General features: G+C 41.1%; 1 protein-coding gene across 5 annotated transcripts in view; it reads left to right on the top strand.

Annotated features, from left to right (window-relative positions):
- The first annotated feature begins 2,991 nt into the window (after positions 1-2,991).
- Positions 2,992-17,693, top strand: part of Nol4 (nucleolar protein 4) — a 362,305-nt gene continuing 347,603 nt past the window's right edge. The window contains 1 exon segment of one of the 5 annotated variants that reach the window (NM_001415694.1): positions 2,992-4,869. In NM_001415694.1, coding sequence (NP_001402623.1) covers positions 4,606-4,869 — 264 coding nt within the window. In that variant the 5' untranslated portion in view covers positions 2,992-4,605. 5 annotated transcript variants of the gene reach the window in all.

Here is a 17,693-nt window from a genome sequence, read left to right as displayed (position 1 = left end):
GCCTGCCCACCATTGTTGTCTCCTGTACCCCCATTGTGTCTCCCCCTATTGCTAACCTCAAGGACCAATGTCTTTTCCAGTTTACTATCTGTTTTCCCTAGAGGTATTCAAGTTCTGTGAGGGAAGGACCATGCATGCATATCCATCTTATTTTTTTAACCCTAAAGCAACTGAACTGGTGCTTATGATAACTTATTGAATACAAATGTAACTCAAATGCATTCAAATAAAGCTTTTTTTATTCTTCCAGTTCTGATCCTATCTCATTGTCCTTTGCTGAAGAGCTTAGTGCTTCACAAATAGTTTTGGTTGAAACCTTAAATGCAAGATTTTCTATGCCAGATAAATTGACTCCAGGACTGAAAGAAACTTAACTTCTGTGACAAAAACCATATCGATTGGTATGTTATGGCTAAAAGTTTGGAAAATTTTCCATACAACCATTTTCTTTTTCACTATCTATTTTCTAGGGCCTAGGATAGCTGCAGCTTGAGGGTTGGTGTTACCATATGAATTGTAAAATTACTTTAGTGAGGTAAGATGTATTAAGGAGAAATTCTGAGGGCTATCACTTGTTAAAGTTAAAGCAGCTAGTTCAAATGATTCCTATAGGTGAAAAAGAGACTCAAGATAGTTCTCCCAGCAGAGCTGAGCAGACCTAGCCCAGGAGAAGTTAAAAGAACAGTGAGTTGTGATTTACTCACTGAGGAAGGGTTTAACTGTTTTCTTGGTTTTTTTTTTTTTTTTTTTTTTTTTTAGAGATAGCTCCTGAGGTTCAACATTTCTTTTCAGAGATTCCACCGGAGGTGGGTAAGATTGCCCAAAGGTTTTGTGCCTCAGTTTCCCAGCCAATAACTAAATCCAGAGCAGGTCCCATCCATGGTTCCATTGCCAACAATAGGACCTGGGCTTTTGGAAGACTGGGCATTTTAAACAGTTTGTGTTAAACAGTAGTGTTTCTTTCTTCTTTCCCCATAGAAGTATAGATTCTGTATAGTCTATTTTAGTATTGAGAGGCCTTCTACTTCTATAGCTAATTTAGTTAATGCAAATGACGGTTGATGCTGTATTTGTATACTGTCCGTTACTTATGTTGAGGTGCTCCAATGCCCATACACTAGGGTGTCAGGTGTACTAATAGATACGATGCATATGTATGTGGTAGATCCATGACAGCTACTAAATGAGATCCAAATTCATCCAAACCACTCAGCAAAAGTCATTAGATTGGGATAACATATGATTGCTTTTTTCTCCTTCTCCTTCTCTCTCTCCCTCCTTCCCTTCCCTTCCCCCTTTCTCCTATCCCTTTTCTGTCAGGGAACAACTAGTTAGTTCTGATTGTCTGGGACTCACCATACACCCCAGGCTGAACTCATGCTAACACTGGTATTCATTCCCCTCTCTCTGAGCTCTGGGAACCACTTCCAGCGCCAGTAGCCAATTCTTAGGCACTTGTTCTGTGATTTATCCATCAGGTCACAGTTATTTTAGAAAACAAGAGAACATGACTTTTCAAGGGTCATGCAACAAAAATTCTCCTTGAACACAGAGAACATATTCATGTAAATATGTAGACACAACACCAGATACAGTGGGATTTTTATGACTCAACAAAATATGTTCAAATTCTAAGTTGCTGTCACCCTCTGCTGGGTCAAAAATACATAAATTTTATTGGTACTATACAAAGTGAAATAATTAAGAAACACGGCAAACATCAGCTACCCTATGAGCTATATCTTTATTCATAATTTTTGAAGCAGGACGATATGCATTACTGTATATCAAAATAAAGTTAATATATTAATATAGAAGAAATTTAGTGTCATTGATGGGGGATTGATAGCAAAACAATATTTAAATTTGAATATCCAAGGAAGAGTGCTTTTTGGTCCTGAAAATACATAAAGGAGAATTTCAGCAGAAAGACCTATTAAAAAATATAATTATGGGCCAACTTAATCTATGACAAAGTCAACTCCATAGAACTAGCTTACTCTTAAGTAAATGAGTACCCCAGGTCCAAACACCCTTCCAGAAACTTCGAGGAACAAATGAACTATATCTGCATCTCAACAAAACAACAAAATCTGCATCTCTCAACTTGGAATCATGCCCTATCTTGGGTGCCGGAAACAAAACTTTCAGAACTGTTCTTGTGAAATACACCACACATAGAAGGGTAATTCAAAATATGTCTCCATTTGTTCATTCTGTATATTGGTGTACTTATGATACTCAGCGTTTTAAAAGTGTGAGAGATCTAAAGACAAATAGTAAAAATCAAAAAACCGAAAGAGACATCCTCTCAGAGGTGGATTTATTTGTGACTACTCTTCGACAGCAGTGTCTTTGAGTTCTACTGAATCCTTACTTGTCGGGGGTGGGGGGAAATTCAAGCACTCAGGACAATCCATTTATTGTACCATCCTTTGATGCCAAAGGGAGAAATAAAAAAGAAAAAAGCAGTAAGGGTGGCCTCAAGAGAAGCAGAACCCTTGCAAGAATCTTGCAAGTTAATGAGAATTCACCCGGGACTCAAGAGGGATGGAGAGGGAGAGAAAGGAGGAGACAGAGGGGCGGGGGCAAACCTCTTCCTCTGCAGCTGGCCCTGTCCCTCATTTGTTGCTCCAATAAGCAGTAATTAGGTCCTGAGCTAATGGTGTCAGCTGATCTGCTGTTTTTAGGCTAGACCCAGAGGAAATCTCCATGGAAACCCTGCTGGACTCGTCCCCCCACCTGGATGCCTCCAGCTCCTTTCCGCCACCTGGCTGCCGCCCGGCCCGCTGCTACCTCCTCCTGCCTCTAACCTGCAGCCTGCAGCATGCGCACTGCCCCCGGGATCCCTAAATGGGACAATTCTGCCCGTGACGTCAGCGCCCAGCCGTCTCCACAGAAACTTTTGTCCCATTGGCCAATCAGAGAGCTTGGAAGGGGCCTAGGGGTGGGGGGTGGGAGGAGAGGGGAGTGGGAGGGGTGGGGGGTGAGGGGAGAGGCGAGAGGTTCAGTGTGTGGAGCTGCTCGCGCAGCGCCCGGGCTGTCAGTCCGAGCTGGGGCCGCCGCGAGACCTTCCAAGAGACGCGCACCCCCGCGCCCCGCACACCCTCGCTCGACCACACACACACGCACACGCTCAGCCTGGCCGCGCAGGAGCCACTGAGCAGCCCGAGAGCTCCGGGACCGGCTGCGGGCAGAGGAGTGAGCCGGGTTCCCACTGGGGCTTTCGCCGAGGAGACCGCAGCGAGCTTCCCGGTGGGCTCGGACCCCTCAGGAACACGGCGAGGGCCATCCGGCTGGTTAAGCCGATCCCTGCGACCCGCGCTGGCCTCGGCAGGGAGTGCAGTAAAGAGGAGCGGCTGCAGCTAGCAGGACTGGAACTCCCCTGGTTCCAGCGCCGCCGCGACACACGGGTGGAAATCCTAATGGAGGGATCGCTTACTTCCTTTGCTTGGGAAAATCGTCAGGAGCAACTCCGATTTGGCTCCTCTGAGCATCGGAGGGGGGTCCATGACGTGACAGGGGGAAAATAGACAACTGAAACCTCCCGCGTGAACTGCAAACTATAACCCAGGGAGAGGGAAGAACTGCTTTCTGCATTTTAATTTCACGCAAAAAAGGTTCAAGTGTCGTGCGGTAAACTTATTTCCATGTCTTGTACCCACTTCAGCAGAACCCAGAGGGTCCTATCTTGGGGACAGCATCAGTCCGAAGAGCTCTAGCCAGCGGCCTGTCTTCCTGCTCCCACATTCCCCGGACTGCATCCCTGTCTGGGGTACTCCATCTATCCTATAGAGCTATGGCCAGGTATCTATGAATACTGGGCGAATTTCTGAAACCCAACTCTTACAACCTACCTGCGTGGCTGGAATTTCACCTAATACATCTGAAGAAATGGCATTTTGAGTCGTTTTTAGGATACCTTCTTTAAAATTCATGTAAAACAGGATCTGATAGGCTTACCAACATGACAGGTAAGAACTTTCTGGCTCTCTAGTCCTGTCGCAGAGGAGGCCCAGGTTGAGCAGGAGAGAGAGTCCAGGGACCCGTGTGCCCACTGAGGCTCATCAGCAGAGGGCTGCTTTTGCTAGAGGCGCAGCCCTGGCTCCTGGACCATCCGCTGGGGAAGCTTCTGGGGCGCGCGCCAGGAGATTGCCTTGCGCTCCACCTGCCCTGCCCTGGACACAGCCCGGGAGGCGAGGCATCGAGGGACCACCTCAAGTCAATATTGGGATTTTTAATAAACCAAGGAATGGGGTTTTAATTATTCAGAAACCCAGCTCCTCTGGGCCAGATGCTGTTGGGATGGTGCTGGTCACACAGTATTAAAGAGACCGACCGCTAAGGGCACTAGAAAAGCGTCCGAGACATCCTTTGCAATTAGGAACGAGCCAGACTTGGTAGCACGGGGCATTGATTGCTGGTGCCCATCCGGACCCTCCTCCTCTCTCCCTGATCCTCCCCCCACCCCATCGGAGGCAGCTCCCGCGGCTCGGCCAGGACCTCGCGTCCTCGCATCGTGGTCTGGGCTGCGTATTTCATGAGCCCAGGGTGAACAGGTGCGAAGTGCGCTGGGAGCATCCGGCCCAGGGCAGCGCGGGGAACATGGAGAGCGAGCGCGACATGTACCGCCAGTTTCAGGACTGGTGCCTTAGGACTTACGGGGACTCAGGCAAGACCAAGACGGTGACCCGTAAGAAATACGAGCGGATTGTCCAGCTCCTCAACGGCTCAGAGTCAAGCTCCACCGACAATGCCAAATTTAAATTCTGGGTCAAATCGAAGGGTTTCCAGCTGGGCCAGCCGGATGAGGTCCGCGGGGGAGGCGGCGGCGCCAAGCAAGTGCTCTTCGTGCGGGTCAAGACCACGGTGAGCCGCCTTCTCTGTTATTATTTGTCTGCTGGAGCAGCCCGGAAGGGAGGGCGGAGAGAGGGGAAGGCAGAGGGAGACACTGTTGGCTCCTGGCCCCCCAACCCCGTCCTCCTTAACCCCCTCCCCAAGTCCTCCCCAGACGCAGTGGCCGGGCGTGATTCCCTTCTAGAAAGTCTTTGTGGCCCTTTATTTTAAAGGAATAGCGAACCTGCAGAGCTGGTGGCCCTCCCTGCCTCGGGGCTGCGCTGCGGGACGGTGGCTGAAGCTAGTCTTCACCGTGTCGGGCGGCGCCTGCTGTTCCTCGGGTCAGGCCATTGTCCCACGTCCTTCGCTGGGAGCCTGGCGTGTGTCCTACCTCCACCGGGGCGCATAAAGGGCAGGCTGGAAGCTCAGGCACACGCTCTGATAACAGGCGAGCCTGATGGATAGGTTACTGTGTCTCCTCGTTGGCACAAAGCCCGAATGTGGCGGTTTTGGTGGATGTGGGGCTTTCCCTGGGACATTATCGAGTTTTGTTGTGAGAACGCTGGCGGGGAGACACAGGACAAGTCCGCGCGCCTTGGTCGCCCCCTGAGATCTTAGCCGCGACTGTTTGGTTGGCAGATACCTTCCTGGACATGGGAGGAGTCCCCGCCCCCCATCCCCTTCTTCACTTGTACCACTGAGGCTTCCTCGGCTAGGCGATGCACAACAAAGAGAGACGGTTTGGGGCACGATCAATTGGTGTATTTGTTCCTCTTTCTGGGTTGGTTCTTGTCTCCTACCCACAAAGCTGTAGTGAGCAAGGAACTGGCTGTCAGAGACCGGTGTATCCCGTTCTAAAACGCAGATGCCTGTAGGGCTGGGAGGCTGCCGCAGCATCCGCTTCCTTTGCAAGAAGAAGGGAACAGGGGCATTCAAGTAAGATCTCAGGTCAGAGGTGTAGCACTGCTGCCTCATAAGGGGTACTCACCTAGAGAGAGTATGAGGAGCTATCTGACACCCTTTGTATTTTTTGTCTCGCTTTGGGATTCGTTGAGCTTTACTCCTTCCCCCCACACTCCCCCCCCTCACTTTTACTGGCGACTGTTTCCCAGTGCACAGCTCCCTGAGGATGTTAGAAAGAAGGTTTCTAGAGGAGAAGGCTATGGTCTCTCTAAGGTGCATGATATCGGAGATATATGCAAGAAAGACTCTTCCGAGCTGCGTCTGGATGACTCTCAGGTTTGGAAAGCTGCTTTTGGTTTTCCAAGATTAACTGGGGATGGTTGCTGGAACGATGGATGTTTCTTTTGGGATTTTATTTGGACAGTGTGGAAACCAAGGTGAACTGGGAACACAGAAAAGTTTCCTTTCGTTTCTTTCTTTTATTTCTATCGACGTGCAGTTTTTGAAAGGTTTGCAGGAGGTAGACATAAACGATGCTTTTCTTTTGCTTTCTCTTGTAGCCCAGAGCACCACTAAAGACAATGGTGAGGTGTTTGCTCGTCTTGCTGGATGAAAGACTAGGCTGGCATCACTTAGAGTATGGTTTATTTACATCTGCATGAGTCAGAAGTGTGCTGCAAAAAAAGGCAATTGCTTTGTTTCTCTTAGAGCCTAATATCAAGAATTAGACAGAGAAATAATTTGTCCTTAGGCAAAGTGAATTAGAATTCTGAGTGAGTAAAATGTTAGTGTATTTTAAAGTACTGTTTGACTATGGTCATATATAATTATTATATATCATTGCTAGCCAGAAAGTTTCAGTGCTTTTTTTGTTCTTTTTGTGTTAAATTTAGATGCTCTGTTTTGGTTCAATAGTTCATGTTTGTACTGATTTGATTACAGCCATTATATGTGTTAGAATACGTGTCCCTTTGAAGACTAATTAAAATTACAAATAGCATACATTCTATAAAGGTTGTAGAGGCACCAAGACAATTGTGGGCGTGAGTTATTCAAACCAGCATTCACACACTTTGACACCCATATTTTCATGTCAAAAAAATAATAAACGTGGAGCTGTTAGAGAATTACTGCTAAGACATCTAATAGAAAGTGACAGCTGCAGGAGGAATAATAATGTAGCACATGTTTCTCTTTTCAGTAAAGATTCCATATATTAATGGGAGACAATGTGATCTGCCAGGTGATATTGTTAAGTGATTTCCGTGTAGTATTTAAAGCACTCTGCATTCCATTCAAGCCTATTTTGAAATGTTGAATAGGATTTTAATTCATGAGCTCTTCTACTGTTCTTTATGAAAAATTTTCTGTGCTCCTGACACAGAATTGTAGGCTCCACCTTCTCTGAGAGGCAGCCAATCACAGTTTCAACCAGATAAAAATAAATAAAATATTCCTTTTATCCTCTTTCCCAATGTCTGAATGCATTTCTCCCTAAAAACCATGTTCAGTTGTCTTCAGCATGGCAAAATGCAGTCACCAAAAGGATAGAGGTTTTCTTCTCATTAAAAGCATATATTGCATGCATTGGGTGAAATGAGGAACTGGCTTCGAATGATATTTTCAAGTAGATGGAGAGTTATTCTGGGCTCCTTGGGGTCTGAGGGATGCGGACTCGCTTCCCTGTCAGTGAGATATGCTTTGCTCCTGGTGTTGCATTAACCCACTGCTGCTGATAATTAGACATCATTACTACAGCAAAAAGGGAGAGAGAAAGAGGAGAGGACTGGCCTGAGCTAATTAGCTACTTTCATTTAGTGGAAGAGAGACAGAAAGCAACTGGGAGGATACACAAGAGCAGAATAGACACACTACACAGATTTAATTGCAGAGAGACTGAGTGCCAATCTCGCAGAGGAACTGGTTCCTTCTGCCTCTCGTTTTCTGCACAGAACAGATGCTGCTCTGCAGATACTCAAGCCCTTGACCGGTGCTCAGATTTAAAACCGAGCATGCAAATAGTGTTTTAAAATAAAAATTGCCAACAACTGGAAGGGATAAATAAGCCCTTTAATGTTTGTCCTGGCCAGGTCTGAAGCTGAGGGGACTTTTCATCACTGATGTTTAGATAACTCAGTGGCCCAAATGACACTATTTGGTCACCAAGCAACACTGTCCAGCAACTCAGCCATTTTAAGTCGGGATGGGGACCTGCACGTGTTCTCCTAAGCAGTTGGCTTAGCATCCCATCTGCTTATATTTTGTTTTATTCCACATAACCACTCTTAGCACATTGTTTTTACTAAAAGTGTGAGAAATTCTGAAGAATGAAAGAATGGATGCCTTAAAAAATGCTCTGAAAAAAAAAAGGAGCAACTCAGCAAATAGCTGACAGTGTTTGTAACAAACTCAGAGGTAATTTCAAATAACATGGAGAAGTATGGCTGTTTTCCTTACTGCTTTTATAGTTCATTAGAAGCTTTTGACCCTGCATGGCATTTTGTTTTCTGATAACAATTAACTGAAGCACAGTTACAGTCTGAACTGACACAATACATTATACCACTTGACAGTGCGAATGGTAAGTTTAAAAAATGAGAAAATTTACTCAATCTTTCTTTCTTATTATGACTAATGCGTTGTCTTATATATACTTTTGGAAACCTTATTACATTAAAGAGAACATTAATGAGAAATTTGGTAATCTCATGTTGGCAATCTTTTTAGTTTTAAAGCAGTGAATACAGAAACTGAATAACCAAACTATAGGCTATTTTAACCTATATTTGCAAGGAAAGACATTCAAGTGTAAACTTTGCCTTCCTATATACTGATGTGTGTGTGTGTGTGTGTGTGTGTGTGTGTGTGTGTGTGTGTGTGTGTATACACATACATTTATTATGGAGCCTAAAATGAATTTCCTTCCACAAAAGAACCCACAGTATCTTTAGTGATATGATTTAACAATGTTGATTTATTCAGTCCTGCAATCTGCAGCCTCAGAGCTCATCTTTTCTTGCTGTTTATACTGGTAATTGATGACTCTAAACTGATTACAGTGAATATTCATGGACAAGATCATAAACAGCGCTCTGTTAGTTCTCTGACTTCTAATAAAAGTGAGAGAAATAGGAACTTATGAAGAATCTGTATCCACTTCCTCCTCTTCTAACACCATACTTTTGGAAACAGCTCATATATTGGACCTGGATCTGAAATTTGCTACAGATACCAGAGAGGAAGAACTATATCCTCAGTCCGTTATGCTTCGAGCCCATAAGAGAAGCATTTGCTACTCTATTCTTAGAACAGGTTGCCACTGACAGATAGCACATAGCATGTATCATCTGTTCAGAGGGTTAAACTGGGCCCCTAAATAATGCTAGCAATGTTGCTTGTGACATGTCCACTAGTAGTTCCTTGTGGCGCTACCATGAGGCACATCTGTTTCTTGTTCAGTGCCTGTGTACGCTCTTAGAGGCCCTGGGAACCTTCAGCGCAGGTCACTTGAATGAGTGTCAACTGGCAGGATACTTAGATATAAACACCCTTGACTGTGAAGACTAAGTAGATGAGGATAACTGCAGCCGAGGACCTTGACAAAGTAACCTTTGACTTCAACCTGTTCTCCACTGTCTTAATGGTAAATACAAGAAGAGAGGGCGATCAGTGCCCAGTTTTTGCCTACTTCCCCCTGTATACATCTGTGTTGCCTGAATACGTTTCTTCAAGATTTTATTTTGTAGACACCGTACAAGGCAGGAAAAGGTGAGGAAGCAGACACTGAGTTATGCAATAAAACTTTCAAGACCTTCAATCCTGTGTCAGGATCATCTGTCATCTTCCTCACAGCCATTGCATTTGCTAAGACTTCTATATTTTTACTGTCTAAATAAGAAGATTCGCGATGAATCTAATATGGTTAATGCTATATCCCTTTTCAAAATCTCTGTATGACAACACATGAATAATGGGAACAGCAGGCAGGAAGCAGAGCACTGTGGGCAGGATGTAAGCTTTTGAGCATCATTCAATCCTTTGCTCTGCTGTTAGTAAAGCTGGCGGCCAGGTGACGTCTCCTATTTGGAAGATGTCAGTGATAATAATTGCTTGTTTTGCATAAAAATAACTAATAATATAGAATATACTCTATATAACATGCAGGAATATGGATTGTATTTGATATATTGGTCTGTATGTCAGACGCTTGTGTCTTAAGTAGCTTATTCCTGGCACAAAGTAAATGCTGAAAAAAACCCAACACGAGTGTTATAAATATTAACCAAGTAATATTTATATTACTTCAAAGTGTAATTATAAGTTAGGCATGTGTGTTTGTGGGTGTCTTTGTCTCTGTCTCTGTCTCCTCTCTCTCTCTCTCTCTCTCTCTCTCTCTCTCTCTCTCTCTCTCTCTCTGGATGCACATGTTAATTATTCAGATATTACTATTATCCTTTTTGTAAATAATGTCTTTAATTTGTAAAACATTCTTGTGGTTTGAGAAATTTCAGTGACCAGATAGAAGGAAAAGATTTAGCCAAGTGTCTCATGTAGACAACCACCACCATCAACCAATTATTATGCTATCTTTCCAAGTGCACATAGCCAAGGCAGTTTGAATATATTGGTTGTTTTATAGGGATAGACAAACAATATCCCCGAAATGGCAATACAATGTTATCCTTTTCAAGTAAAAAATATATATTTACCAAAATGTAACAAACTACATCAGATTGAAAGAATTGCTAATAGACAAAAATTAAGAGGAAAAAAATTAAGGAAAACCAAGAGGTTGAATTAAATTGTTCTTTTAGGTAAAATTTTCAATTGAATGTGTTATTATTAACTTTCTCCAATTATAAAGGACAGGCATAATTTTTCTCTCATCAGACCTTGCCATTTAGCTCCTGGCTTATATTGCATTTACTAGGTTAGAGTTATTATGTGTCACATATCAAATAATTATATAGTATTATTGTGTTTATGCTGTCAAGGTTTTGGCTATTACAACATTTTCCTTTGTTCATGTCTAAAAGTTTCTCACGTATTTCTGTCTAGTTTTCTTTACTACTAATTTCTCAGGTTTGCCAAGCTCTGAAACCTACGTTCCTCTCTTTCCATAAGAAACAGCTTGTGTGACATATCCTTCAAGGCTTGTGATAATTGGAGACACTTTCTTGACCTCTGTACCTGGATAACAACTCAATGATCTCAATGATGGATGCTTCCAGGTTCCTCCCTCAGAACTTGACAGATCTCTCTTGTATCTTACTATGAGGAAAATCTTTTTTGCCAGTTTCATAAATTTTACAGTTTTTTCGTCTTTGGAATGAGATCGTGTCCCTAAGATGCACCTGAACTCCTTATTTCCCTGTAGTTTTCATAGGTGATCACACTGGTGCATCGTCTGAGTTTTCCTCAAAACCTGTCTTATGGGGGTTGGGGATTTAGCTCAGTGGTAGAGCGCTTGCCTAGCAAACGCAAGGCCCTGGGTTCAGTCCCCAGCTCCGAAAAAAAGAAAAAGAAAAACAAAACAAAACAAAAAAAAACAAAACAAAACAAAACAAACCCCAAACCTTTCTTATGTCTTCTACTGGGTACTTCTACCGAAGTATTTCAAAGAATCTCAACTGAAAATACACAAAATGACTTTTTTTTCTTCCTATCCAACCCCATCCTAGGTTTTATAAACTGGAATGTCTCCTTGACTTGCCATTTTTCCTCATTTATGGCAACACAATTCTCTTACTCATCTAAGGCAAACGTCTCTGTGTGGTAGGTCTGCTTCCTTTCTCCTGTAATCCGTGCTCAGCACGCCTGTTCCCACAACTGACTCCTCAGTTCCTGTAGCTGCGAGGTTCTCACCAGCTACATATGCACCAGACGATGTGCCAGTTACCTGGTAATTTGGTCATTTCTCCAAAGCCTGTTTGAAGGTAGAGACTCTGACCACCTGAGGTAATGTGGGGTTTGTTTTGTGCTCATTAAGAAACAGTTTCCAAGTAAGCTGTTGTAGGACCATGCATCCCTTAAGTCCATATGAGAGGATTTTCTCTTCTATACTTGTATGTTTGTCCATGTGCCCCTCCAACCAACTATATAATTACTAAAGTATATGAAAACATTTTATGAGGTAGTTTTTAAATATTTTTATTGGATATTTTTTATTTACATTTCAAATGTTATTCCCTTTCCCGGTTTTCTGTCCATAAGCTCCTATCCCATCCCACCTTCCCTTCTTCTATAAGAGTGTTCCCCCTCCCCAACCATGTTCCCCTTGTGGGAGCTCTGGTTGGTTGGTATTGTTGCTCTTATGGGGTTGCAAGCCCCTTCAGCTCCTTCAGACCTGTCTCCAACCGGGACCCCGTTCTCAGTTCAATGGTTGGCTGCTAGCATTTGCCTCTGTATTTGTCAGGCTCTGATTGAGCCTCTCAGGAGACAGCTATATCAGGCTCCTGTCAGCATGTACTCCTTGGCTTCATCAATATTGTCTAGGTTTGGTGGCTGTATATCTATGGGTGGCATCTCCAGGTGGAGCAGGCTCTGAAAGGCCATTCCTTCAGTTTCTGCTCCAAGTGTTGTCTGAATATTTTAATTCCCCCTTTTAAGAAGGACTGAAGCATTTGCACTTTGGTCGTCCTTCTTCTTGAGCTTCATGTGGTCTGTGGATTGTATCTTGGGTAATTCAAGCTTTTTGGCTAATATCCACTTATCAGTGAGTGCATATCATGTGTGATTTTTGGGACTGGGTTACCTCACTCAGGATGACATTTTCTAATTCCATCTATTTGCCTATGAATTGTTTTTGATAGCTGAGTGTAGATTTACCACATTCTCTATATCCATTCCTCTATTGAAGGGCATCTGGATTCTTTCCTGCTTCTGGCTATTATAAATAAGGCTGCTATGAACATAGTGGAGCATATGTCTTTGTTATATGTTGGATCATCTTTTGGGTATATTCCCAGGAGTGGTATAGCTGGGTCCTCAGGTAGTTCAATGTCCAATTTTCTGAGGAATTCCAGATGGATTTCCAGAGTGGTTGTACCAGCTTGCAATCCCACCAACAATGGAGGAGTGTTCTTCTTTCTCCACATCCTCACCAGTATCTGTTGTCACTTGAGTTTTTGATCTTAGCCATTCTGACTGGTATGAGGTAGAATCTCAGGGTTGTTTTGATTTGCATTTCCCTAATGACTAAAGATGTTGAACATTTCTTTTGGTGCTGCTTGGCTATTTGATATGCCTCAGCTGAGAATTCTTTGTTTAGCTCTGTATCCCATTTTTAATAGGGTGATTTGGCTCTCTGGAGTCTAACTTCTTGGGTTCTTTGTATATTTTGGATTTGTATCATTTGTAGGGTTGGTAAAGATCTTTTCCCAATCTGTTGGTTGCTATTTTGTCCTAATGACAGTGTCCTTTGTCTTCCAGAAGCTTTGTAGTTTTATGAGATGCTATTTGTTGATTCTTGATCTTAGAGCATAAGCCATTGGCATTCTCTCCAGGAAAATTTCCCCAGTGCCCATGTGTTTGAGGCTCTTCCCACTTTTTCTTCTATTAGTTTGAGTGTGTCTGGTTTGATGTGGAGGTCCTTGATCCACTTGGATTTAAGCTTTGTACAGGGTGATAAGCATGGATCGATCTGCATTCTTCTGCATGCTGACCTCCTGAAATTTAAAGTCTTAACAGTTTAAGCTGTATAGTTACTGTTATGTGTATTAAGATGTATGTACCTGTTTGAAACATCCCTTTAGAACATTTTATGTAATCTGTACCCTATTCTCTTTCATTCCCTGCCCACCTAACTCTTGGATTTGCCTTTTTGTAACTGACTCATTGTGCTTAACACAATGTATCCAGTGCTAATCTACAATGCAATATTTAACTTCCTTTGTGTTTTAATAGGCGAGGATATACAACACGTTTTGTTCATGTATTACTCAATGATTGTGGAGATTTCTTCCATTTCTTGGTCAATGGAAATACCATTGGCATGAAATTGGACAGGCAAACATTAAAGTAACAAATGATATATATCAAGATGTGTGACTGTTTAAGAAAGGCACTCCAATATTAAATTGTAGCTTAATGCCTCATACTGATATTTCTCAGACTGTAAAATTTTCTAAAAGACAAATATATAGAGACGAACTTCAAATCTATCGTCTGTCTGTCTATCCATCCATCCAAGTTTCAGAATTTTCTTCCTTACATTGATAGCTTACCTTTCAGACTCCCTTGGACACACACGTGCCAATTCCTGCATATGCTTGTCATGCTGATCCTTAGACGCCTCATGTAGAACACTGTGACCCACACTTTTACCCTTATTACCCCCTCTTCTATAAAGGGTGTCTCTGACTTAAAGGCCACAACACTAATCACAACCCTGCAGATTCATGATGTACACCAAACAACTGTGCACACTTGATGTTTATACCATTGGAGAAATAGCTTCGAGGTATTTTTAAGGGATGTTATATAATCTAGAATAACTAAAATGTAGAATACAGTGAAGATGATGTTGAAACAGTCAGGTGGGGTGAGAGGATGAGGAGCTTCGAATGCTAAATTAGTTTAGATTTTATTCTGCAAGAAATGACAGCTGCCTGAAATGTTATAGCAGAGATGAAAGGACTTAAGTGGATTTGTGGGCATAAACTTGATGTTCTCCATGGTTTACAGATATTGAAAAATATAAATTAAATGAGTAAAACATTAAAGTCACACAGTTCAACATGTTGTTTGAAATAACATTACAGGTAATAAAATCATTATTAGGTTTCAAATCAATACAATGCACTAGCTTCTCGTGGCTGAGTAATTCAGTCAGGCTATACACATATCAAATTTTTATTAATCCTAATAAAATATTTAAGATAGGTCAGATTTTTATTAATTCTAATAAAGTATTTAAAATAGTAATCGATTAAACTTAGGAAAAACAGATGGTTTCAAGTCACTTTGTAATATATAGCACTTTTGATTTGAAATATTTTTGTTAATTATAAATATTATTACATACAAGAAAGCTTTAGTTTTTCCTAAAACAGTGAATTCATGTTTTCAGGCAACAATTCAAGTATATTCCCAACCTTTCTCTTGCCTATATGTTCATTTTATTCATATTACACTATCTGTGCCATGGAAGGTCTCACAGTTCTCCAATTTTTGTGAATTATGTCAGGAAAGTTTTAAGACAATTCCAAAATACTCTTACTCTAAAGTAATCACATCTGCATAAGTGTGGGTAAGGCGGAACCTTCACACACTCATAGTCAAGGTCAGCTTTAAGACAGGAATGCTTAACTGTCTCTGGCCTAATAATTTAGTTCTTTTCATACATAGGACTACTAGGAAAATTCACAAAATCATCCTGTCTTTCCTTGGTCTCTTCTCCTTCTGCTGCTTTGTCTTGTCCAACTTCAGTTCTGTTTTATCTTACATATTATTTTGTTTTTTTTGATGAATGAATATATATATATGTATATATATATATGTATACATATATATATATGTATATATATATATACCCACTAGGCTAAAAGTTAACAGCTGAACTATTATCTACACCTGTGTGAAGAGAGAAATCAGTTTTCTCTAATGGAGTGACACTGTGCACAATCCCTACAGCACTGTTCAAGACTATTTTATCAACATATACTTGGTATGTTTTTTGTGTGCTTTAATTTGGTTACAGTTTGGTATTCTGCTTCTTACTCTTTCTTTGGGCATTAAAATTTTTGATTTTCTTGGTTTGGAAGAGATAGCTGTATTGTCTGTTTTTGTTTTTCTGGTTTTTTTTTTGAGAAAGAACTTGAAGTTGGGTGGGTAGTTTGAGGGAGAGGATATGGAAGGACTTGGGGGACTGGAAGAATATGAGCAAAATATGTTTAAATTAGTTATTTAATAAAAGTGTATTGAAAATATTAAAAAATTAAACAGGCTAAGACATAAAGGAAAAACAAGCCTGAAATATATTCAGTTCCAGTGAGACCCTCTCTGCAGAGACAGAGAGGAACCCAGGTTGCTGAAAGCTGGTAACTCTTAGGTTGCTTCCATGTCTTGGCCATTATCTTGGAGTAAACGTAAATGTGAATGCATCCATTCGACATTCTGGTTTTATTACCCGTGCCCATGTTGAAGGGGTGCCAGCTTTAATATTTTGGAGACATTCACTATCATTTTTTGTATTGTTAGATATGCATGCTCACCATCTGTTGGCTATGTGTATATCTTCAAGAAATATCTGACCAGTTATTTGGAACAATTTTTAATTTGAAATGTTTATTTGCTTTCTCTTGAGTTGTTTGGATTCCTTACGTACTTTAGACATTGATCTTGTGTCAGGTAATAAGTTTTCAAACATCCTCTTATATTCTGTAGTTTGTCTTTGTATGTTGCTGTCTTTGTTGTACAGCAGCATTGTAGTTTGATGTAATGTTACAGTGTTCTATTTTTCCTTTCATTACTAATGCTTTTGAGGTCATATCTAAAGGATGTTATTGCTCAGACAAATTTCCTGGAGGTACCCCGCAACACACACACACACACACACACACACACACACACACACACACACACACACAGTGTTCTTTCAATCTTTAAATGCTTTAGATCTTACATTTAAACCTTTAGTCCATTTTGATTCCATTTTTTTAAGTCAAAACATCCATTCATGAACACAGTGGAATACTCTTTAGTCATAAATAGTCATTTGTGCCAACAAAACTAAACCTGGAGGTCATGACTTTGAGAAAAACGAGATCGGTGAAGGAAGACAAATACTGCATGATACTCATGCATGAGGTTGACAAGAAAACCAACCAATCAACCATTCAAATCAAACAAAAATACAAAAATTTCGACTTTATGGAAGCAGAAGAATGTTGGTCTAAGAGGTTTGAGTTAGTCATGGGTAGGTTAAAGTGAGGATATGATTTAGAGATACATAACCACAAATGAGTAGGAAGGATGAGTTTGAGATCTATTTATTTTGCAAGGTTACAATCGTTCTGAAGGCAAGATAGATTCTTGAAACATTAAAAAGGAACGGATGTTCAGTGCTCTTACCACGCAGATAGCAGCTGTGGCTCAAAGCACCTTTCAGGTACCTGGATTTAGCCATTCTAGAGTGCATGCGCTCTTCCTATAGTCTTCATGTGTATTTATATATCATAGCCTACAGAGTAAATAGGTATATTTTCATCTACTAAGTTGACACAATGAAAAGGTATAAAGAGCAAAGGGCACCTTAACACATTGAGAGCAGTGTGGCCAACAGCTGACAGAATCTTAGGGACACAAGTCCCACAATTGCAAAGAAATGGATTTTGCTAGCAACCAAAAGAGGCTTACAAGTGGATCTTTTCCTAGAAGAGAATTCTGAAGAGAGGCAAGCAGAAAAGTCCATTTAAAACATGCTGGCTTTCTGCCCCACAGACATTAGATAATGTATAGGATAATTTGAGCCATTCGTTGGGTAATAATTTCTTATTCAGTAAAAGATATTAGTACATAAACTTTCATGTAAAATTTCCCAAGGTATTAGTGCATTTAAAACAGGTTGACACACTACCTATGCAGAAGCAGATATAAACAATTTAAATGCTTATTTCCTCTGCTATTTAAATTGTAACTATTTTGTGGGTTTTAGTTATGGTAGTCTATAACAAAATAATTTATATTAAAACAAATAGATTATGATAAAGCATTTGAACATTTAATGCTAATTAATAACATTAAGACATGTATATATATATTTTACACATACATACACATAGGTATGTCTATGTGTATAGTATCAAATATATTTGATATGCATACATGTATATATACTATTCATGTATCTATATTTGTATTTCTATTAAAGTTTTTACTTAAAACATTTATATTACTAGATCTGGCATAATAAAATGTAGCATGACACACAGTTTTCCACAGGAATAGGAAGA

This window comes from Rattus norvegicus, chromosome 18 (genome assembly GCF_021556685.1).
Source record: "Rattus norvegicus strain SHRSP/BbbUtx chromosome 18, alternate assembly SHRSP_T2T, whole genome shotgun sequence".
Lineage (NCBI taxonomy): Eukaryota > Metazoa > Chordata > Mammalia > Rodentia > Muridae > Rattus > Rattus norvegicus.
Note: the sequence above shows the minus strand (reverse complement) of the source record. Positions and strands in the feature narration are given on the sequence as shown.